Source organism: Phaenicophaeus curvirostris, chromosome Z, assembly GCF_032191515.1.
Source record: "Phaenicophaeus curvirostris isolate KB17595 chromosome Z, BPBGC_Pcur_1.0, whole genome shotgun sequence".
Lineage (NCBI taxonomy): Eukaryota > Metazoa > Chordata > Aves > Cuculiformes > Cuculidae > Phaenicophaeus > Phaenicophaeus curvirostris.
This window is the reverse complement of record NC_091431.1, coordinates 41,092,169-41,117,484: the sequence shown is the minus strand read 5'-3', so window position 1 is coordinate 41,117,484 and position 25,316 is coordinate 41,092,169. Positions and strand designations below refer to the sequence as shown.

The 25,316-nt window shown below is 36.9% G+C and overlaps 1 protein-coding gene across 1 annotated transcript in view; it reads left to right on the top strand.

The window, feature by feature from the left end:
• The window catches only part of CNTLN (centlein), a 194,554-nt gene extending 174,507 nt beyond the window's left edge, over window positions 1-20,047 (top strand). Inside the window, 3 exon segments of the mRNA XM_069880520.1 lie at window positions 10,659-10,844; window positions 11,618-11,695; window positions 19,370-20,047. Coding sequence (XP_069736621.1) covers window positions 10,659-10,844; window positions 11,618-11,695; window positions 19,370-19,471 — 366 coding nt within the window. The 3' untranslated portion in view covers window positions 19,472-20,047.
• The last annotated feature ends 5,269 nt before the right edge of the window (window positions 20,048-25,316 follow it).

The window sequence follows — 25,316 nt, the reverse complement described above, 5'->3', positions numbered from 1 at the left end:
ATGGCATTCTTACTGTCATCCTGGGCTGTAGTTTAATATGCAGTTTAAGATAAGTTAACACTGCTATTAAAACCTTTCACCCCTCCATGGCCCTCACTGCTCATTTCTGTGCCTGTGAAACTTTCTTCCTCGTCCATTTATGAAACGTCATCACAAACATTATATGGGTCAGTTGTGAGCAAATGTAGTTAACCTTTTGAAAACCAGAGCACAGAGGGTCAGAGCAGGGGCGGGTTTACATGGTTGCAGGTGAGAGATGCTGGAACTGCCCTTTAGTGGTAGTGCTAATTGAAAATGTCATAGGAAACTTCTTTGTGTTAAGAAGAATAAACTAATTAATGATTCACCATTTTCATGGTAAAAAATCCTGTCATTTGGCAAATTCCTGATATTTACTATCATTGTCTTTTTCACTTGAATTGTTTTTTGCTGGGGAAGACAGAGCATTGCCCAGAAACGTGATCTCAGAATGGCCATGTATTCTGTATGCGGAAGACATCCTATTTTCTCTTCATCTCAGAAAAAAAAATAAAATAAAATTAGAGATAATTAGTAGTTGTGTTGGGAAGCTCAACTATTTAGGAAATAATCTGTTGTTTTTTATCAACTTCCTTCTAATAAAAGATCAACACATGTGCGCTGCTACTGCCTGTACCTCCAGCTACAATGTTGTTTGGTTAGAAGTGTATCCTTGCAGGGGACTCTCAGAATTCTCCAGTTATGGTGAGAAAATAAGATATATTCTTCATAGAACATTTCTACTGATGATTGTATCTCAAACACCATGGATTCAGTACAACTTCCCCAACTTTTTCCAAGCCCAGGGAGTATGGAACATGCTTTTTATATGGGTTACTATATCAGATGCAGAATGCCATTTGAATGGTCGTTTGTTTCTTCGTCTAAAAATGCCAAGCATAGTAATCCATTATAAATATTGTATTTGGGAAAAATAGACTAGCTTTTATTGAAATATAGTTTGCTGTGGGGGTGAAAATAATTTATATTCAGAAGTTTATACAGTGGTGTGTGAACCATGCTATCTTGGCAGTGTTGTTTAACCAAACAGAGGTTTCTTCAGCAGGTCACTTGCCCATTTTGCAAATGACAGCAGATAGTGTCATTTATGTAAATCACCACTGTCAGTTTTTATTTGAAAATGGACAACTTTAATATGACTTCAAGCTACTAGAAAATATTCCCCACTGGAAATACTTAAAAGCCAAAGAATAAGTATATTTCGTTTATTACATTCCAAACTGTCAACACTTTACCTAAAAAGCTATAACCAGAGTGATCATTTTGTATTGTGTGAAGTAGATGATGAGTCTGCCAGTCTGTGTTCAGTCAGAATCAGCAGAACATTTGATTACCGGGATGTGTTCCAATCAGTATTCTTATCTGCAGAATACGCAGCATTAAGAGAAGATGTCTTATATGTAAAGAAATATTTGTACAACTGAAAAAAATCTCACCACCTAAAAAATCAGGAATTTGTTGCTTCTTTTTCACTATGCATACTGCTTTAGGAAAAAAGGAGCAACACAGCTTTTATTATGAAATACCAACCTTTCTTGGTTCTGAGAAGGAATTGGTGATAAATTAAGCTAATCTCCATCAGGATTACTCTGCATCTGGGATTTAGGCAAATTGAATCAGAGGCCTGAATAGTGACAGTGAATATCTATTAGATTGTAAACAGAATAATAGGCCCTGTGAATTTTAATGAATTAAGTGACTAGCTGAACTCTTACAGTTTACTGAAGGCATATAGTCAGTGATGCATATTGTGTGCCAGGAACAGCATATGATATAGATGTCTTAGTGGATAAAGTCTTGACTACTAAAAATGGAGAATAAATAGGAAGATTTTTACAAGCGTTTCCTTTAGAAGGATAGCACTTCATTTTGCATTTTGACTATGATAACAGATGTAGCTTAAAATATGTTTGGTTTATATATATGTATATCTCTCTGTATTAAGAGTTTAGAGAAATTTGTTTAAACTGCTCAGGTTTTGGTAGCTGCACATGTGTCTCATGCAAAGTTACATAGATGCATGGCTGACTCATGCAGAAGATTTTTTTGATATTAGTGCTACTTTCATTTTTCTTACAGTGCCTAGGAACCATTCTCCTAGACCACGACTCTAATAGTAGGTAATGTGTGAACAGATCTCACAGACTAGAGCAGAACTAGAAACTATTTTCACTAACTTGCAAATAGCTTTCTTTTCTGCCTCAGGAAAAAAAAAATCTCAGTTTTTGAGATAATGAGACTGAATCAGGCTCATCTGGGAGCTGTTTGGAGCCTCTGCAATGCACTCCCTGGAAGGGTATAGATCCACCTGTGATTCCATTAAATGGCTTGGAGAGGCTGCTCTTTAAAGTTGATACTGAGCCCCGTGCATAATCTGGAGATAGTTAGAAAGATGCCTAGTTTAAAGCAAATGGCCAGTTACTGTTTAAAAGGTAGAAATTATGTTGACTGGAAAAAGGGCTCCCTGGAAGACCTGGACATATGAGCACCAAGTTTATAATAAAAGCTCTGGGCTTGAAAAGTTTGAGAAACTATTGGCAAAATGACAGGAAAAGTAACAGAACTTGGAAAGGAGGAGAAGAGTCTCCAATAACGATTTACTTAAGAGTTCATGTAGAAATAATTTTTCAATGTATGTTGATCAGATTACTAAGAAAGCAAGCTGAAGCAGAGAGAACAGAAAGCACCCATATACAGAGCTTTGTGAAGGCTCCACAGTAATTTTGAAAGATAGGAGTTAAGGATGTTCCCCACCAGACGTGCTAGAAGATCTAGAGAGGGGTGCAAAGAGCTCTAGGAGGGTGGAATTGCAAAAAAACGAGTGACAGTAGTTTAAGAATACAGAGCTGATAAGATTTATGGATTTTTTTTTTTTTTAAGAATATAAGGAGTGCCAGAGCTCACCTCTTAAATTAGGTTTCAAACACATTTGTTTCAGCAGTGCAATGGCCTTACACAGGGCATCTGGTTTATAGTTCTTATGCTTAGCATGTTTTTCTGCAGAAGGATAGCAGAAACTCCGACACTGAGCTGAGTATCAGAAAATATTGGTGCTCTTCACATCTTGGTCACTGACCTGCTATGCGACCTTTGGAGTGTTGTTTCACCTCAGTATTTCTTGGTCAGCTCTGAATATTCTTTGTTTGCTATGTCTGGTATAACTGCTGACTTTCTATGCCCTAACTGTTCAGATAATAAACTCTTTGAGATCCCAGGCATTTCTTACTACACATGTGTGAAGCTCTAATCTCTATCAATGCCTTTTTTTATTTTTTTTGTTCCTTAGTGTAAATAACTGTAATATATGATGTTTTAAAGGGATTATGCTAGTTTTCCTAGCACCTGTGTAAATCAGAGGTAATACTGTTGAAACCAATGAATTTACAGCAAGGAAAAAAATAATATAAATGAGGTAGGACTTAAATGCTGAATTAAATAGGACTTTAAATTATTATTATTGCTCATTTCACATAAATATAATTTTAGAAACTAGTATATTTTGACAGAGTTATTCTGCCTGTCATCCCGCTCTGATTACACGTATTTCAACTCATTCTCAGCTATAACCAAAACTATTATTCTCCCCTGTTATAGGTCATGGTAATTGTGTTGAAATTTAGCAACAGTACAATGCAAATTATGCAGTGTTTGCTGATACTTAAAAAGAAAATCATCACTCTGAAAACATTTAGTATACATCTCAAGTTTTTTACAGTTTAATATACTGGAAAGATCAGATAACTGTGAAGCTGTAATATTATATATGACCAAATGTCCCTCACATCAGTATCTTCTGTATGTTTTATAAAAGAGGTGCTCAGCTGATGCAAACAGTGACTTCATTCTACTTAAAGCCATGTTGTGAAGAATGCTATGAAAGCAAACAGATTTTTAAGACTAAGGTTTAAGGCATAAATAAAAGTATGATAGCTGAACAGTTATCAAGAAAGGACTAGAAAAGAGATAGAGCAAAATATGACCAGCAATACAAAACATTAGTTTTTAACCGGAAAGAGAATTTTAAAGCGAGTGTACTCTTCAGTATGCATTGTGTACTTCTCTACAGAAATATCATCTACCTTGTATTTGGGCCAGAATAAGTCCATTGCTGCATCTTGGTTTAAATATGGTTTGTTTTGAAAACAATCAAAAAATAAAACCCCATTCATTCTGTTTTGTCTTGTTGATCGTGAGCTGTTTGGGGTGGTAATTGTCTCTCAGCCTTTTACAGTGATAAGATCTGCTCTAACTTTAGGCCAGGTATAATTCTTCGAACACAAAATTAGAGAAGTTCTTTAAACTCAGCATTCAGTTCTGTGAAATTTAGATTTTTCTTTCCACAAACAGCTGCAACACCTTCACAGTACTTTTGATTCTTTAAGAAACAAACTTTGTTTCAGAAAAGATTTCACGTTTCATTTTTGGTGCAATACTCTGGTCATATCCTCACGCCATCTTAATCTACAAAACAAGTGAGTTTCTAAGAACACGTTACTTATGTCTAAAGACATTTTCATATTGAACTACACACAAAATGCTATGTATGGATTTGTTCTTTGTGTTATACTTGTTCTATACATGTGTGCTTGGTTGACCCTAGCCAGTGGCTAAACACCACTTAGTTTCTTGCTTACTCCCTGCCCCCAGTAAGACTGGGGAGCAAAAGCAAGAAAATTTATATGTTGGGGGGCAGGGCTGTTAAATAAATGAATGAAAGAGATGGGGAAGGGGAAGGAGGAACCACCCAAGGGATGTAGGCCAATGCCCAGCCAGTCTAAGGGTGGCCACCTGCATGAACAGTTGCCCACCGCCCTCAGATTTTATTGTTGACCAGCAGTTTAAAATGGTATGAAATGTCTCTTAGGTCAGTTCAGGTCATCTGTCACTCCCTACTTCTTGTGCACCCCAGCTTACTCACTGAGAGGGTCAGAGTGGGAAACAGAAAAGGTCTTGATGCTCAGCAATAGATGGTGTGTTAGCAAAGCTGTTTTAGTCACAAGTCTATAGCACCACACCATGGGAGCTGCTAGAAGACAATTAACTCCATCCCAGCCAGGCCTATCACAACATTATTACTATTGTATAAAGTACAGTAAAGCTTAAAATTTTCCATAACTAATGGGAACCATGGCATCTGCCACGAGGTCTGCGCCTGTGCAAGACTGAAATCTAGCTGTACATAGCTACAGAGCTAGCATCAGACTTTGGTCTGTCTTGGGGCCATTAAGTTTTATTATATTACAAAAAGTAACAACAGAGTGTGTAAATTACCATGGCAATTATGAGAATTATTTTAGGCGTTGACTTGGTCATATGTATTTGTTAGGACCATTTATCGTTTTTTGTCAATTCCAGGATCAGCTAGTGTCATAACTTTTGGGGATGTAAAGACCTTATTACTAGTGTGTTGTCAGAGTCTGTGTATCACCACAGCATCTTTGAGTGTAATTAAATATGACCTTTTAAATTAAAAAATACCTTTGTCTTTATACATCTTAAAAATACCAAAGGTTGTAGTGCTAAAAAGTGTTTGTATGCTGAGACTAAAAATGAAGAATATTTTCTTACGAGTGAGTACTCTGTGTTGTGAAATAAAGCGAAAAGGCTTATAAGGGAGATATTTTAGAACTCTACGCAACCCAGTAGATGTAATATATATTTGTATAATGGTATGAAGTTGGTAGATAATGCAACAATTGCTGCTGATTTAAAAGACCTAGGTACTTTAAGCTCTTGTTAGTAGAATTTTAAGTTTGTTGTGTTTTTTTTTTTTCTAGTGGGTAGCAATTGCACTGGTCCAACAAAATGTATTTTAGATTTGTTTTCAGGAATTAATCATGGATTCCCATTCTAGTTGGTTGGTAGCATCTAAGCATATCCCACAGGAATAACTCTGATGGCAACATCTAAGCTGAGAAAATGGCTTTACTAATAAAAGACCCCTTAGATTTGACACCAAAGAAAATCAAAGAGAAAAGATCAAATCCTAGTATTAGTAGCACTAAAAAAATGCACTGTTATCAAACATCAATGTAGTACTGAAGTTACAGTTAGCATTGATTTCATTGTAGGAAGTTTCTATCATCTATGTATGCTTATAAGTTTAAAAGCCAGGAATTCTGAAATACATAGAGGGAAATGTTTTTGTTTAAAATCCTACACTTAGCTCCAGAATGCATTTGGATCAATTTCTTGATCAAAGAATGATATTACACTGGCTACAGTACACTCACCAACAAAACCTGCGTTGGTTAACTTAGGTGGTTTTAATTTTCAGTTTGGAAATACTCTTCATAACTCGGTGAAACACCTGTGTGACTTTGATCTTGAAAATTTCTGCAGTGAGCATGAATTGACATATAAATGAAATCACTAAAAAGTAAAAAATGGAGCATAAGAATATATTTACATATGATGGATAAGGATATACTAGCAGAAAAGGAACTTGAAATCATAGGGAAGCTATAATTTTTTAAGGCACTTACCAGTGAAAATGTATATCAAAACATTAATATTATAACTTAATAATGTCATGAGGGTGGGTTCAAAAATAGCTGGCCTCTCAACCTACTTGGAAGTCCATAAAGTAGTCTTACTTTTCACATATGGTGAAAGGCCGTCTCTTAGTCATTTAGAACACATCAGGGAAAAAAAGGAATTGAAGTGTGAGTCCTCTGTATGTATGATCTACTGTGATTATATATAGCATGTTTCCTTGCATCTTAGAATTATTAGTTGTCAGTTTTTCTTCCTGATTTCTGTTTAAACTTGCTTCTTCTCATCTTTCTTTCTTTTTTTTTTTTCTTTTTAAATAGCTGGTACAGAGTCTTCAACCACAGTGGAGTTGCAGGTTTTGGGTTCCACTATTGTTCTTGCTGTCAGCTTGTTTGTTCATCATGAACCTCTTTAGGGCTTTGGATGCACTGACTGAATTTATTTAATAATATTGTAAGATGGTAATGGTTTTATGTTATCTGAGATGTTCAAATGAATGTTTAACTTCGTTTATTATCATGCTTTTTGTTCGTCTGTGCTCTGCTTGCTATCGTTATCTATAGCCTTTTCATGTGGCTTTGCAGTTAATTTCCTTGATATTTCACTCGTTTTGCACCAGCATACAATTGTGCATCTTCTGATCATAGCCTGATAACCTGTGTCTGAGAGATCTCCTTACTTTTAAATTTTGGGAAGCTGATTTGATTCACTTTGATTGAAAATGTGCAGTTGGGCTTATTTTGCCATTGTCAGACACATCTCCTACATGTTGTTGGAGCGATCTACTGTTGGACCATTTCAAATGCTACAAAAACATATTGTGATTTATCTGTATTTCTTTTTCATACTGTGTGCTTTTATACTTGAGGCTCTGTTCTCCCTTAGTCTATTTCATTCTATGACCTTGGTTCAAGTTGTCCTAGCTCCTTGCCTATGCCTATAACATTTTAGGTTTCTTCATTCCTCTCAGTTCTGTTTACATACATTTTTTGTTGAAAATACTGTGGATGGAGCGAACCACGCGTAAATCTGAAAACAGGACAAATCTCATTTTACCTTTTGTCCTAAAACTCATTGTAGGCTAATTTTTGGTTTTAATAATTAAATTTTAGCTAAGTACAAAAAATGTGAATTTGGAAAATGGTAGAAAAATAAACAAGTCTTGGAATTGGATGAATCTATTCTGCTTGCTTTGAGATATATCAACAAATGCTCCCTAATAACTATATTTTGGATACATTAGAGTCTGTAGAGTACTTCACCCCAAATGCCAATAAACAGCCTTCATATTTCTGCATTCGGTTTCTATGACACGAAGGCGGAAAAAAGAATTTTCGGGAGCTTATCAGCTGCTGGTGAGAGATAATTTAATAAGATGAGCCCCACATATGATGATTGAAAGAAAATCTTATTCTCTCATTTTAAACTCAGCCAAGGTGTCTCTGTTGACAATCACAGTTCTACCTGAGTCATGGAATTTGAACTCACTAGGAAGGTCTTCTGACAATCAGTTACTGCTCTTGTGTCTCAGACAGCAATTTTTAAATAAAATGTCTTGCTCTGCTTTTGACAAAATGGTTTTGTCTTACATGCAATTTTTTTTGGGTGGAAAACTGGTTGGATGGCCGGGCCCAGAGAGTGGTGGTAAATGGTGTGAAATCCAGCTGGAGGCCAGTGACAAGTGGGGTTCCCCAGGGCTCAGTGCTGGGTCCAGCCCTGTTCAATGTCTTCATCAATGATCTGGATGAAGGCATCGAGTGCACCCTTAGCAAGTTTGCGGACGACACTAAGCTGGGTGGAAGTGTCGATCTGCTGGAGGGTCGGGAGGCTCTGCAAAGGGATCTGAACAGGCTGGACCGCTGGGCAGAGTCCAAGGGCATGAGGTTTAACAAGGCCAAATGCCGGGTCCTGCACTTGGGGCACAACAACCCTGTGCAGTGCTACAGACTGGGAGAAGTCTGTCTAGAAAGCTGCCTGGAGGAGAGGGACCTGGGGGTGTTGGTTGACAGCTGACTGAATATGAGCCAGCAGTGTGCCCAGGTGGCCAAGAAGGCCAATGGCATCTTGGCTTGTATCAGAAACGGCGTGACCAGCAGGTCCAGGGAGGTTATCCTCCCTCTGTACTCAGCACTGGTGAGACCGCTCCTGGAATCCTGTGTTCAGTTCTGGGCCCCTCACCACAAGAAGGATGTTGAGGCTCTGGAGAGAGTCCAGAGAAGAGCAACAAAGCTGGTGAAAGGGCTGGAGAACAGGCCTTGTGAGGAGCGGCTGAGAGAGCTGGGGTTGTTTAGCCTGGAGAAGAGGAGGCTGAGGGGTGACCTCATTGCTCTCTACAACTACCTGAAAGGACGTTGTAGAGAGGAGGGTGCTGGCCTCTTCTCCCAAGTGACAGGGGACAGGACAAGAGGGAATGGCCTCAAGCTCCGACAGGGGAGGTTTAGGCTAGACGTTAGGAAAAAATTCTTTACAGAAAGGGTCATTGGGCACTGGAACAGGCTGCCCAGGGAGGTGGTTGAGTCACCTTCCCTGGAGGTGTTTAAGGCACGGGTGGACGAGGTGCTGAGGGATATGGTTTAGTGTTTGGTAGGAACGGTTGGACTCGATGATCCGGTGGGTCTCTTCCAACCTGGTTATTCTGTGATTCTGTGATTCTGATTTATATTGAAACAAAGTAACTTTAGTTTTGCAACCATTTTATACTAACACTTAGTGGTATTTCCTTGAACCAGAGAGCTTTAGGAATAGGAGGCAAGAAAGGAACTTTAAATTCTTTGTTGTGCAGTTTGGCCTGTGTTCAGCTGAGGAAGGTATTGTGCAAGCTTAGTACTTGTGTGGTGTTGGGGAACAAAAACCAAAATCAGGTTTGGATTCTATTCAGTTTTTATCCATGTCAACAAAGTCTTTTTAGCAGGATGTTTCATAATATGTTTTAAATAAACAAAGAAGAATCATCTCACCCCTGCTGGGTTTCTTTCCTCTTAACCATGACTACAATTTTTTATCTAGTCATCTCTTTATTTTTTTTTGTTTTCCTAGGTTTTTTTATCAGCTTTATAAATCCTGATAATCTCTTTTTTTTTCCACTCCAGCTGATGCTTCTCCTTTCCTATAGTTTCAGCCTTTCTAAAAGTTTTCTTTTAATAGTATTCTATTTTTCTGATTTTTTTTTCAGGCTACAAGCATCTTTCCAGCTTAGCAGTGTACACCATATTTCAGAAATGATGGGAGAAAAATTGCCTTTTATTAGCATTGGCTTTTTTCAGTCATTAGTAATAGTAGTAATGATAATACAGGCAGTTTAATTGTGCAGCATTAGACATCCAATCAAGCTCTAATTCTTGCTTAAAACTAACTAAAAGTCTTCAACTGCAAAATGGAATCTAAAATTGAGGCATCCCTGTTAGAGAGCTTGTCAAAGTCAGCATTAAAGAACAATTGGAATGGTTCTGGTCTGGCACCTGGTCTTCCTCCCACTGCTTGAGCAACTATCTGTTTAGAACACCTACTATCTGCAAAGAGACTCCCTGGCCTGGCTAGGCTTTCTGTATAGGCCAGCTGCATAGAGAGTACAGCCCTTCTTTTGCAAACCTTGGACAGTAATGTGATGAACTTGTGTGGTCCAAGGGTATGCTGCTACCAACAATGGATAACCACCACTGTGATGGTTTAGACTGTAGAATTTATATTGTAAAATTCAGTAGCCAGGACTGTTCAGAATTACCCTGTATGATGGGAAATGAAATTTCAGGGTTTGAATAAAGAGAAACTGGTGTTTCTTCATGCAGTGAGGTATGAATGAGCTTTAAAAAGATCCTTGACCACAGTAAAGCCTGACATTTCTGTTGTTATTGCAAGAGCATTTTTGGCAGACTGGATTAGGAAAGGATTTTTAATTGAAATTATGAATTGGCACTGTGAATATAATTGTTTGCTAAAGACATTAAAAAATTTATCTGTATTTAGGAACATTTTCTGCTTTAATGCATTAATTTATATTTTGTGTACTAAATACCATATTATTCAATATCAGCGCACTTATCTTTTTGAACCAATAGAACAGACTGAAGGTAATATTCCTACCTAAAGAAGCTTAGTCTAAATGATACTGGTTTTGCACCTTCCAGGCTCTAACCAGGGAGTTACAGCACAGCGTACAGGAGCTGAGAACAAAAATCAAACAGGCAAAGAAAATGAGAGAGGCGAGGACGTGCATAAAGGGTCTTTCCCAAGAGTCTGTTCAGTTGGCAGCATCTATCCTTAATGTTTCAACAACTGATCTTCAAGAGCTGTTAGAAGTAGAAGATGATGAGGTAAGTTATTTAAGGGCTCTTCAGTAAAAAAGTACTAAATCAGAAGATGCTGTATGTTTCTGTTCTTGAGGAAAAGGATTTCTAGTTAAAGACTGGAATTTCATTGTGTGACATCCAGCACAAAAAGAGTAGAACAGTTGGATTTAATAAGAAGGTCAGATTAGAGATTCATAAGGTGGCAAGACTTCGGGCATGCATAAATAAAATATAAATATACTGGTTTGAGCATGTAGATGTAGAGACATTATTTGAAAACCCTTAGTAGTTTTCTTTTTTATGATATTATTTGGCAGGGTTATGCATTTTAAATAGACATCTGCATTAATAAAAACAAAATTAGAATTTGTCTTGCTGTGCCAGGTTGATTCCGTTGATGCTTCCTTTCTTCAGTGTTGATACCTATTAAAGGTATTTCTAGTAGACAGGTGGTTTCTGAGGGAATCCATTGCCTTTTTTTGTTCATTCTATTATACATTTTACTATGAAATATTTGATAGTGTTTCATCAAATCACCCACTATTAAATAAAGTAATAGGATTTCTTATCCAGATTTATTTAGGCCTGATCAAATGATACATGAAAAAGCCCCTACACTTAATTTAATAAGAGTGTCCGGGACTTGGCCATTATTGGGCTGTATTAGTACTCTGATGATGACTTAATTTTAGCCTTATTGGAGCTTTGTATCACAGAAGTCACAAAAGAGAGTTTGCATATTGGTTAAATAAAATATTGTCAGAATATTGTATCTGTTCATATTTTTCTATTTTTAGGAAACAGCAAAGACAAAAATTGAATTTGAAAAAGATAAAGAATGGATGCAGTATATACAGAAACTTCTTGAAGCACAGGTGGTAAATTTATATCTTTCCTAAATGAATTATAACTTTCTACTCTAAATAGCTAAATGGTTTTAGGTTGTAATTCATCTGTTGCATTTGTAATTATGTTGTCACTGATGGTCCCAAGCTATACGGTGATGAGACAATATAAAATCCTTGTTTTGTAGCATTTAATTTTTATTTTTCTTAAGGAGTCACTGGGTAAAACTGAAGATATGTTAAGCAAGGGTTTGTTGTAGCAAACTTAACAGCTGAAACCAGTGAAAAAATTCTGGAGAAAACCGGCACAGATCTTGGCAAATGTGTTAATTGAATTATTCAGACACTGAGTAATGCTTGTTAGCGTGAAAAGGATCCATTCTCTCATACCTCTTAGGAAAAAGAGATTTTTTATTATGTGCCTTTAAAGTTAGTAGTTGATATGGACACCTGAGGAGTTCATGGGTTTCAGTGACCTTTTACTGTGGACCTGTTTCCAGTCAATTCATGTTTTCCTCATAGCCAGACAGCTGTTTATTATCGTGTCTTCCCGCATTCTCTACAATATTTTCTACTGAGACCTTGAGCAGCTTGTTAGTGGGAAGTAAATATTGATTTGGCATCCTGTCAATGCAGAAAGAATGAAAAAATTTCCACCAGAGGCCCCTCAAACATTTTCCTATCGACATTTTCTGGGCAGAGAGGAAAGCTGCATAGAGGATGACAAGGCTGAGACTAGCAGAAATCCCTGAGGGGTCCATTGAGACTGCTGCTGTGACCTGTGTGATACTTTTTCTTCTCTTTCAAGTGTTTTTTTTTTAATACACACAGAGTCTGCTGGGATGCTCCCCTCTTGTAAGTGATCAAGGGCAATTTATTGGCAGGTGAGAGCCCTGCTTTTCTAGCTATAGTCGGCTTTTGTTTGGACATCACTGACAACATACACTGACTCTTCAAACTTTTCCATTATATTTTAGTTGTCTCCTTTAATCAGATTAGAGGTACCTGATGTCTGAAAAGAAATAAAATTTGATTTATAAATCCAGTGTTCCTAATGCATATTCACTAGCATAGGTCCATTAGCACTGTAGTTCATTTCTGGTAAGAATGTGAATTATTGAAAATATTTTGAAAGCCATTTCAAGATAAAAATCACATTCAGATTTATATATTTTACTATTAACAGCTTTTGTGACTAGATTGTGTCCTATGACCAGATTTTTTTTAAAATGACAGGTTTTCCCTCTTTCATTATCAAAAATTACTGCCATTAAGACAACTTAATTGCTGCAGTGGAGGAGATGGAAATATCAGTTCCTTTTTCTTGACAGAAATACTGGCATTTTAATTTAACCTCATAGTGTTACATGGAACTCAGCGGTAAAATCACAAATATTTCTATGCCCTACATTCCATTCATATCAGGATTTTATCTGAATCTATAAATTTCAAAATTCTGTCCATGTTACAGATTCTACAATATGAATCAGATTCATGGAATATAACAGAGAATTCTTATGCTATTTTCTGTTATCATTCTTTGGCAGTTCATTAAAAAATTCTAAGCACAATTTTTTCACTTCTTTTGTTCTGATATACACAGATGGCAAAATCCAGCTTGCAGAGAGTATGGGGGTTTTTGACTAAGTAACCAACTATATTAGGATTGCAAATGCTAGCTAGGGGTAGAGGAGCTCGCTGCTTATAGCTGTATCAATTTGTGTACAAGTTAATAGTGGTTTTCAGTGATTTTTGCTCCATCTTGTGGGGTTCTTCAGGAGAAGCTCTGAGAGTAAAAGTAATTCTTGGCAACCCGACCATCTTTAAAATCACAAGGAGATTAGTGCCTTTTGGGAGAAGCCAGCACTGCTTTTAATTTCTGTCCATGCTGTCACAAGGATGGAAATTACTGTGATTTCTTGTCTCTAACTAGGAGCAACTCACAGAAGAGCTTTCAACCTTTTAAAATGCTTAACTTCTATCTTGTAGAGGGTTTCCTTTAGAAGGCATTGGTAAGATTTCTCATCAGAAAACTAAAGCTCATAGTGAACTGTAAGATTTCTTACAGGACTTCACTCGTAACAGGTTGCTTAATGATACAGACTGGCAAACCATGTGCCTGTTTGCATCTCAAACAAAGATGCAGGCTTGCCATTCTCTGTTATTCTGAGAAAACATTCAGTTGAAAATTGCATCACATCACTTAGTATTGCAATTTGATATAGTGTCTTTTTGTGCCATTGTGCCAGGACTTTGGAACATAATTGCCCAGCAGTATTGATTTAATTGCCTAGGCTTATTTGTGGACTCCTAATTATTGACTGGAGGTAAATTTAATGGAGAAACCTTTATGAACACTGGGAAACTGCTGCTGTTGCTGTTATACATAATGAACTGCATCATATCCCTTTAGATCATTCTTCAAGCTAATTTTATTCTGCTGTGACAGTACGATAACATTTAAAATGTCATAGACATTTTATTTTTATTACTGACATACGCCATTTTACTGCTGCATTAGAATTTTGAGGAGGACTGAGGGAAGCACTAGTTGCTTTTTGCTGTCATTTCATAGATTCCCCTGAAGTGTAGTGATAAAGGATAGCTCACCTCTGTTTTACACTTTATCTGTACCTTTGTTTTCCATACTGTTCTGACTTAAAAGTCTACTTTCTGTCAGCTTTACAAGAATGTTAATATTTCAGTGAAAAATATTTTTGCATTCCTGAAGCTCACAGAGTATGTGTGTCCTTATTTTATCAAATAGTATTGAAACACATGTGAAGGAACTACACCTCTACTAAGAAGCTTACGGTTTGATAGAGACATCTTTGCATCAAGTTGTTATTATGTAAAAAAGAATCCCATATAATTGAAAAGTACAGTCATGTACAGGTCTGGTAAAAATCACTTATTACCTAAACGTACGTCTTGAATGGTCAACAAGTGTTTTTTTAGAGTTGCCTTTTTTTTTTATACATTAATATCCAGTGACTGGAGTGTTCACACTGAAGTAAAGGAATGAAACATCTTAATAACTGAGATTAGAATAAAGGTTAAATGATTCTCTTGCCTATGAAGAACCTGCGTGTGGAGAGGCTTCACAGGAATGCATGCAGATATCTGCCACCTGCACAGGGAAAACTGGATCATGTATAGAAGCATTAGATCAATTATGCATTACTGATAAGTATGAGAAAGAGAAGCTGGGCAAGGTATCACATTATAGACCATTCAGTTTTCAGCGGTTCATAGAATTTGGGAGAGGAGGAAACAAATATGGTTATCTCATATATGTGTGTTTACAGCTTGCATGATGAGTGATGAGACTTTTCCCTACTTTCCACCTCACATCTAGGTGTGTATGTCTTATTATTTGAACCTGGCACAATACAGTAGCACTGCCTTTTTATAATCATAAAAAAAAAAAGCTAGCAACTTTGTCTAGCTTTTTTTCCCATCACAGGAAACTTCTATAGCTAAATCAAGAGGATGACTTCTTTTCACATAGCTTAGACAAGACTTCTTTTACCACCTAAGGCTTTCATTCATTGTGAGAGGTTGTAAGGAACAGCATCTTGGAACAATCCATTTATAATTTTATATGTGAGTACAGAATGTTAGCCCAATTGAGATTACTGCTGGAAGTCTCCAAGAACTACTTTTTAATGAAATACAAATCATCTGCCTAACTCTTCCAAGCACTGAACCAAATGACAGCATTGATTTAGCCATGTTCCTTATCAGATATACAGCAGCACTTGCCTTACTTTCCTCCTCATGTACTCCTTGGGATATCACTCCTGACATCAACAAAGCTGCCTAATAAAATCTTGCCTTTTGTGACATCATTATGAGTCAACAGATGATATTGCAACAGTGAAAACTTCCAGAAAAACTCCATATAGCACTAACGGCTATAGGTTGTTTACTTTCAAGTGTGTTGGGTTGGTACTCGCCTGCTTTGTTTTCATTAGTCTCCCTCCAGCCTGTGTATGTCCTCCTCTTCTGTTTGAATAAGTCTCTGCTCATTGTCCGTCCTCTGCTCACTTGCACGAATGTATTCACCCATGCGCAAACACATATGCACACACTCACCATTGCCAGCATCACCAGGTGCTGTGAGAACCTGCACTTTAAAAAGCAGTACCAGTGCAATCTGAACCAGATTCTGGGCACCATTAAGATTTGCATCAGACCATCAGAAAGCAAACGTGATTTTCTCATCATTATGAAAATAAGAGCTCAGTCCTGTGCACTGACAATCCATTGTGTTGTGAATCTATGTTTTGTCTCAGGCACAGAAACAAAATCACATTACGTCACTTGTTCTGGACTAAGAACAAGGAGACATTGGCTTGATGTCTCAAGAATACAGGCAGGCACATATGTATTTAGATAATCATGTGTATACATCCAATACAAAGCAGAATGGACAAAGATCAATACTGAAGTGAAGTATTTCTCCAAAGTTTTATAAAATTAGACTTCTATTTTATAGTGAAATTAGGAAGTTCTGGTCATTCTAATCTGAGTTTACTTCTATTTCAGGTCATTCTTTGTGATTTAATTCAATTTGAGGCAGCATTGCAGAGCGTTTGGATAGTTTTCTTGGGCAAATGTATTATACTGGTGATCCATATGGGGAGAGTTAAAATAGATGTAATGACTAATTCTTGTATTCCAGAAATTAAATACCTTTATTTTTATGTTAACACATGGTAGTCTTTGTGAAGAAGAGGCCAAATAACACTGTGCACCGGATAGAGATGCTATGTTTTAGTAGAATAACAGCATTGCCTTGCATTCGTTTTGAGTCTTTTCATCAATATATATTAATGCATTTGTGCTGAGTGAGACTCAGTCATGTCATGTGAAGTCAATAGATATTGCTAGTTTATTTTTTACAGAAGGGATCTCCATAAGAAGTATACTCAAGGTCAGAAAAAATAGGTGAGAGCAGCAGAAATAACTATCAGCATTCCTGACTCTTTAGGATTATATCTATCAGCTGTCCATACACAAAGATACTGTCTGATAAGTAGTGTAAGATATATGCAGTTTCTTTCACATGGCCTTCTAGTATCAAACAATCTATAATTCTGGTAACGGTAAATAAATAAATAAAAATCTTTAAATCCACATGTAGTTTACACTCTCAAATTTTCTGAATTTGTACAAATCAGTAAATACTACTTCTCTTCAGGCCTACAATAATGTACTGATTTAGGATTGCTATCATTGTTAATGCTTAGTGTTCAGATAAATTGATTATGGCACAGATAACTAGAAAACATTTGAAAAAAGTATTTTGTGTTAAAATATATAATTATCATGGTATTAGCAAGCTTTCACTCCTTGGGTATGCACTTAGCAGTCACTGAACTCCCAAGGCTTGCCAAGCGTATGGCAGGTTTGGAAGCTCAGGTGAATGCTTTGGAGTAGAGATATCTTCCAACAGTTGTGAAGTTCTGGGGAGAAATGTACAGGGAAGCTTCCCAGGATAGTTACAGAGCCATCATTAAAAGTACATCTGACAGGCTTCTGTTAAAGATGAAGACTGTAGAGATCATCCAGTTCTGGGTGTCTGTATGGAAAAAAGACTAGATAAAAACATGCAGCACATTTTCTGAAACATGTTGAGAGAACCATGTAACATTCAGCTTTCAAATGCTCTTGATTTAAATGAATGATTTAAATGGAAGGAGTTATTGAAAGATCACTTTGCTATGACATGGAAGCCATAGAGAGTAGTGAGCAGAAAGTAAAATGTAGCTAGAAAGACATGAGTCAGAGACATCAATAAGAAACAATTCATCTCAGGCACAACATTAAGGAGGTGAAATGTATCAGAAATTAATGTAGTCAAGCTAAGCGAGAAGAGTTAAAGACTTTGAGGTAATGGCGTAGTGTTCTCATAAAAAAACATTTAGACAAGGAGGTAGAGCAACTAGAGTGAACAGGATGCTGGGGTCAGTGTTTTTAAAGCACAGTAGCGAGTAAGTGTCACAGAATTTCGGATAAGATTATGTCTTATATTACTCTGAATAGATTTGTGCTCAGTGAATTGGATCCCTTTATTCCCCCAAAAGTCATCACAGTAGTGTACAGGAGAAAGCTGACTGATGTAGATGTCTACTAGAAAATTATTACCATATACAGAAGTTATTTATGACAGATGGAGACATGTCTGACTGGCAAGCACCAGCCCTTCAAAACTCCCTGGTTTGTAGAAAAGGGAAATAATACAAATTGTCCTGCTTTTTCTGTAGCTGCAAAGTGACTGTTGAACAACATTTAGGATTGCTGTTACAGTCACTTCATGATACATGCTTTCTACTAACAAGATTTTCCTTGCTACTGTTTTAGTTTTTTTTCACTGACTTGTTATTAATGATAATTATCAGTGTATAGATTCATATTGGTATATCGGTTCAGCCATTACATCAGTATTTGTATTTTATGTACTTCTATGTGGCGGGGGGCGGGGGCGTGTGTTTGTTTGTTTTATATTTTTTGTTTCCTACATCTAGGAAACAGGCAGTACTCTGTCTGGTATAACTAGCATACAGTTTCCTCTTTAAGATGGAATAATGAAGTGAAATTAAAAATCAGAGCAGCAGTACTCAAGTGTGGAACTAGAGATTGGTTCTAGTTGCAAAAGTAATGCTTTGAACTATGGCTGTGAAAAGCAGGAAAGCTGCTCAGCTATCTGCTATATTTTGCCTGATTTATTTCTGGTGGCTTTCTGATATGAATATCAGGTGTTACTTTTGGTGTGGGACTGACCCTACAATTACGTCGGGTCTCACAAGAAAGCAGACACAGCTTTGTGAAGCTGACAGAGACTTTTCAAAGGTGAATGAAAGCTTTCCAGCTCTCCTCTAGTGCAGCACCAACCTCATTTTGGGAGGAGCTGCAATGACTAGTGTTTTGTACCACCTCCAAAATCACTTCCCAGAATACAATGAACCAGTGCACCAAAACTGTGAAAAAAATGCCTCTTTGAGCATTAAAGCAATGACTCTGAAAAATATACTAAATCTCTCTCTTTGAAGACATAGATTGTATAAATACATTGTTCATACTAGAGGGCATATAGAAGAGGTTTTCACATTTTTCCTGTAAATAAGTGAATACAACTTTTAAGTATCGGGTTTTAGAGAAGCAGATGTTTGTATACTATCTCAATCAATGCAGTTGGAGCTGTTGAGGGGTTGGTTTTTGTTTTGATTTGGGTTTTTTTATTTACAAATTTTCACATGTGAGTCTAAGGGAGTTGCCACAGCATTGAGAGCTGTACTGGTTAGTTGTTGTCTAATTCTCCTGAGAGTAGTGAACATACGCTACCATTTCTACATGCCCTAGATTTGACTGTAACCTCTTATTGATCAGCTGATTGAAGATAAATGACAGAGATGGTGGTACTGCAGTTTACATCATTAACATGGTCAGTAAAGCATGAATTGTTCAATAAGGTGTTTATCTTTTTTTCATTTTACTCTGTTCTTTTATCATTTTTATGATAGGGAGCAAATTTTCAGATACTAACTAGGCAGATGAACTTTAAAGATCAGATGTCTGCATGTGTGGTAGTTGTCAGAACTAAGTGAAATCTAATAGTTTAAAGATACTTAATAAATGTTTTTCACATGAAGAAAATAACATTCAATGATAATTTTTCTTATTATGTTTCTTTTTCAGTTTCCATTTGCCTCATACTTAATGGATGCAGTACTGGAAAAATTAAATGAGAAGAAGAAACTGGTAGAAGAGTACAATTCTCTCATGAAACACACTGTATGATGTTGCTAAGACCTATCTTTGCAAAGTGTGACTAAAATGTTTTGGCTGTTTCTTCCTATCTTTCCTCTTTACGTAAAGAATTGTCAATACACATGTTCAATACATAAGTAGAAACTGTGAACTAATTAATTGTTGAACAAGAGGAATTAATTATGTTTAGAAAGGAGTGTGGTATTTGTTTCCTGAAGATAAAAATTGCTGCAAATCAATGCAAAGTTAAAAACATTTTTCCTTTAAACGCATTGGCAGTGAACATCATTGCAGGCTTTGCAGAGAGGGGATGTTTTGATAGGACCAATATGCATCTGTACAATTCAGAAAGTACAAAAAGCAGCTAAGTAAATCCTGGCTGTACTAATCAGAACAGTAGAAGTAGGATTTACAAAGGATCTGGGAATATCATTGGGGTTTTGAACGCCTAATTTCTTTTAGCTTTTTTGTAAACCCAAGTTCATTTATATATGGTACATCAAATGATATGCCTTCTTTATGTTGGAAAAAAATAAGAAAATTAATGACTTTAGAAAAGAAATATTCAATGTAGAGTAATATTCCTGAGGGAAAAAAAAATGTATATTCTCTTCTGAGTTGGAATGTGTTGTGGACAGTGTATTTGATTGTATTGTAAAAATTCAATACAATAAATTTATTTCCAATGTGTGGGGTTTTTCCTTAGCAGTCCTAGTTCTTTCTCAGCTAACACCAAGCTACAAGCCCTCACTTTCATTGGGAAAATGGTATCAGTTGTTTCCACCAAGATTTCTCTGGCACTACAAACAAATTATTGTTGCTTCTTCTCATCTTTAATCTTAAGGCTTTGTATTCCCCTGGACCAGCACACCTGAAAAAAACAAAATACCTCGGTTTCTTAATTTATGTGTTAATGACATTTAGATCTTACGTATGGCTCTTCATCTATAGATATAAGTTGTTTTACAACAGATATCATTATTTATTTTGAGTAGGGAAGCAGAAGCAAGCATCTGTTTGTCCTAAGATCACTCAATAGAAGCATGAAACAGATAAGTTTTGTGCATGGAGTACAGTATTTCATGTCTTTAAGAAAAAGATGAGGAACGAAAGACATCACTAAACTTCTGCTCAGTTACACCTGGTGACACCAGGGGCTTGAGAGAACTTCTACTGGAATTACTGAAAATCACACAAACATAGCCTACCTACACTTGTAAATTAAGATCTGAAACTAACCCTATATAAAAAAAAAAAGTCTTTAGGATTGATTGACCACCAACTTTTTCCAAAGCATGACATAAGGGATGTCATATGAAACTACCAGATGACATATTCAAAGCAAGCAAAAGGAATGTGCTCTCATGGCAAAGGGAAATGAGCTGTGGCACTACTTGCCTCAGGGTGTTACTGAAGCTAAAAATTTACGTGAGAGCCAATGCCAAAAAAATTATGCCAATAAAAATTATGGAAGATAAAGCAATCAAAATATATTGAAATCATGTTTGTATATTTTCCAGCAATTCCAGCAAAATATATTTTAATGTAATGTCAACATAAAGAGGTTCTGGACATTCAAAAAAACATTTATGAAGGCAAAGCTCTGTGAAATTTACCCTCTGTTTTCATTTCCATGCTCCGCAAGACCTGCTGGTACAAGTATGATGTTGGTGCTCATCTTAGCACTTGTTGATCTTTTATCTTAGAGATAGAACAGGGAATGTGCACTACTTCACATGGAAAACAAATAACTTCTTGAGGCAACTTCCCAAGCTTGTAGCTTTTTCTCATAACTTAAATGTCTTGCTTTACTGGCCCTGCAAATTTCTGTATCTCCTGGCCACCAGGATATGGAGAGAGCTCTTTTCTTGAACAAAGAGTAAACAAGAGCAGAGAATGCTGCAGAACCAAATTATTACCTACTTCATCTGAAAGAGCAAACCAAAATCCTTAAACCCAGGTGGAATTAGAAATATTACAAGTTTTTCAAGGAATGGAAAACACAGCAAGTGTAATTTTTCTGCAGCTATTTCCCTAGTGCGTCATGTCACAAGAGACCCAAAAATGCTCTACAAAGAAAATAATTTATTAATAAATCTCTAAGGCCTAAGCCTTTATGGTGAATTAATTTTCTCCTTCTTCTGAAAATTATTTGAATCAATAAGCCTGATAAATTTACCTGGCCAAAACATTGTCATTGGACTCTTAACCAAAACAAACACTGCAGGACATACCACAGCACAGATACATCTCTTTCCCTTCATCTGAGTCTTCAGCAATTGTCTCATACTTCTCTGAGGTGGCAGATGGACAGCTCAGTCTGGGAAAAGCAAGTGAGTCACTGAAGGCAGCATCACAGTGTGTTGATCAAGCAAGAAACAAGCCAGCTCTGTGGAGACTGCACATACTGGGACTGGCAGAAAAAACTCAGTCCAGCAAAAGACCTTAAGAAAAGATCACTTAAAGGACTTCCAACATATGTGGTCATCATAGGCAACAAAATAACTTCATTTAGTGGAATTTCCATTAAATTAATTTATTGGCAATTAACAAGCTTTTAATCACTGATTCTGGTATTAAGAAATCCAACCAATAAGCGCTTAGGGCAGTCCCAGAACTGGTCCCACATAGGTCACAAACAGCTGCCACCAACACCTGCCACCTGTGCCTGGTGTACTTGTAAGTGAATGCTATGTCTCTCTTGCCTGTGTGTTAACCTGAAAGCCTTACCACTAGCCAAATTTTAAGTTGTCTCAAGTTTATACCAAGAAGCAGGTTGGTAGGGACCTGATGTAAAAGGTGGAAACAAAATTACAGACATTTGCAATTTCTGCATTATTTTAGCTACCTTGAGTCTGCATGGGATGATGTCACTGACCACTGCTTTGGGATTTTGAGTGGGGTGGCAGTCTTTCCCCTGCTCAAGCATGCAGCCCTCAGAGAGCTGCTCTGGAACTGGCCGCTTTCTTTGGATGGAGGTCTTAATGTTTGCTCATACAGTAGCAGAGTGAAATGAATTCTCAAAATAAATCATAAATAAACTGCTATGGTGTTACCATTTTAGTATCTAAATTTAGAATTAGAAGGTACAGTCTATTTTTACATTACTGCTGCTGTACTTAGAGAGGCTGGTGCGCAGAAGGCTTGTGGGCCAGCAAAGATGCAAAAAGAGCTGTCACCATGTTTGTTTCCTCAGTCTCTCAAGCAGCCTGTTTCTGGCTGGCGCTTTGTCTCAAACACAAATGTGGAGAGAGACAGAAGAAATCAGTCACTGCATTTTATTCCTACATCAACTTGTTCCTTCTGATGCAGAGAAGGTTAACTAAGTAATGTATTTTAAGAAATGTTTTTTGAAACCCTGCTCTCTGCATCAATATCTTGTTCCCTATTGACAGAGAAGTACGCTGCCTAAGGGATATCTCCCCTTGGATTTTGGGGTGTTTGATGTTTTGTCCATGGCATGCATAACTTTCTTGCAACAGTGGTGTGTCCTTTTTCTTACCAATCATATTCCACCCTCCAAGGGCATCAAGCTGGGGGAGCAAGTGTCAGATTAAAATTTACTGTCTTAATTGTGCAGTTAAAATGCTCACTTAGATCTAGCCTCATCCTAGAGCCTGGAAGCTCAGTGTCTCCCTCTCTGTGCCTCTGAAGCAACTTCCTTGTGCGAAAGGTGGAGACTCGGCATCATGAAATGGCTCAGGTTCTGGTCTTTAACCTCTAAATGCAACACCTGCCTATGGACAACACTGCAGCACCCGTTACAGCAAGACATAGGTTCCTATAGCAAGCCAGTATAGGTAGTAGTCATGTCCCATTTTAGAGACCATGAGATGCCAGTCATCTTGTACTTCTGAAATTCAACAGTCAGTAACCTTATCTGTCCTTCTTTGCACATTGTACTGAGCAGGGTATTTTGAGTCATCAAGAAAAATGTTTTCAGAGGAAGAATACATGTATTGTCAAGTAAAAGTTTATTCCTATAAAAGCTGGAGGGAATGTGTGTGTGTGTGACTGGGCCAGGGTGTGAGGAAGGTGTTAACTCAAGTGATAACTTGAGATAAAACAAATGTCTCTGCTGAATACATCGTTACTTACCTAAACTTAACAGGCCTACTCTGGCGAAGATATTCTTCCTTCTTAAGTTTTAAATGGTGGTAGGTACAGTTTCCTGCATTTTTTAAAACACACTTTTAGTACAGTTTTTTTTAGGGTGAAAATGGAACCTAATTATCCTAATGAGAAAAGGAGGAGGAAAATAACCCAAAACCATAAGTTATATTTCATGATGAAGAGGAAGAAATGAGTACTGGCGCTAATTCCAAAGTGCTCCTGAAATCATAACACTACTAGTATTTCTGCAAACTTTTGTGGAAAAGTTGCCAAATATCTTTGAAGATGTTTCTTCATCTTTTAGTAGTGTTATAAAAGCACTTCCATCCAACTTTTCTAATTCAATAGAAACAAATTAAAATGGAAGTATCGGTTAGCATTTTTCAATGAAAAAAAATTCATTTAGCTTGCAGTGAAAAAAAAATCATAAGGAGAATAAAGAGACTTATATTCCGAAGAAAAAAAATTTTTACCTTTCTCTGCCATAAATGTTGCATTCTGTCTCTATAATGACCAGATTTACTTTTACTGCTATTTGATCTTTGCTCACCCAGTAGAAGAGAAGGCTTCTGAAACAATCTTTCTCATTATGAAAAGATTAAAAGTAATTGTCTCGATTATATTTTATGAACAGTTTAAAAAAATCCCTTTTCACTGAACCAGGCTCAGATTACACGTGCATGTTACAAATTCAGTAAAGAACCGATTCTCATTTGGAGAGTAGTATCAGCTCAACACTTTCAAAGTGATATTGCAAACAAAACTATACAAAGAAGATATTAAAGACAGTGCTGTTTTTAAACAATTTAAACCTAGGAACATCCAGAAAATTCACTTAATGTTTTATTACAGTGGTTTTATATCCTGGTGCTTCCCGAGATGGCCTCTAGATGGCAAACTTTCACAGAAAAAAAATTGGTTCAGTGCTGGCAGCTGCAGCAGCTGGTGCGGGCTTCCCTGGCCGGGAGCTCAGGTTCCTGCGAGCTCTGAAACACTGCGTCAGACAGAGCTGATATCTCAACGTGTGACATATATTGTCTATTTACAGCCATTGTATACTGTGTCATAAGTGTGAATCTCTAAAATATAACAACCTTTATAGATAAATAGATACACACACATGTATGTGTGTGGACATACATAAATATCAACATTTCAGAGCTGTGCAGAGCTTCACAGTGGTGTGAATGTTCCAACTCTCTCCAAAATCTTCATTAAGTACTCTAAAAATTCAAAATTAAAAGTCAGAGCATCTGTCAATAGTGACTTCTCACACTATTTTTCTGTAGTGCCATCTGTCTAACCCACACAAATCCTAATTTACCTTGATAGGAATCAAAGACATGAGTTCCAAAATGTAGATCTCTTATTATAAATGAGATCCATCTGCTTGTCTCTCGAGGATTCTCTGACTGAGAAGGCAGCGTGCACCTCCCCAAGTGCTGCAGCACTTCCACATTGTATGAATAATCCTGTTATCTTCCGGGCTTCAATTTTTAAGACTCAATATCCTTTACATGAATGAGACTCCAGCTGCTAAGTGTAATTGTATAATACAACATAATGGTCACAATAAAGAGGAGGGCAGGTATAAATCAAAAACATTTCAAAGGGTTCATGTAGCCATCATGAAGTATCACAATCCATATTCTTGCAAAATAAGAATAAACCTACTTACACCATTATGTTTCCTCTGTAGTGCCTTTAAGTAGCACACATTACAGTAGAATAAAATGTTATTCTACATCTACAAGTCCTTGAA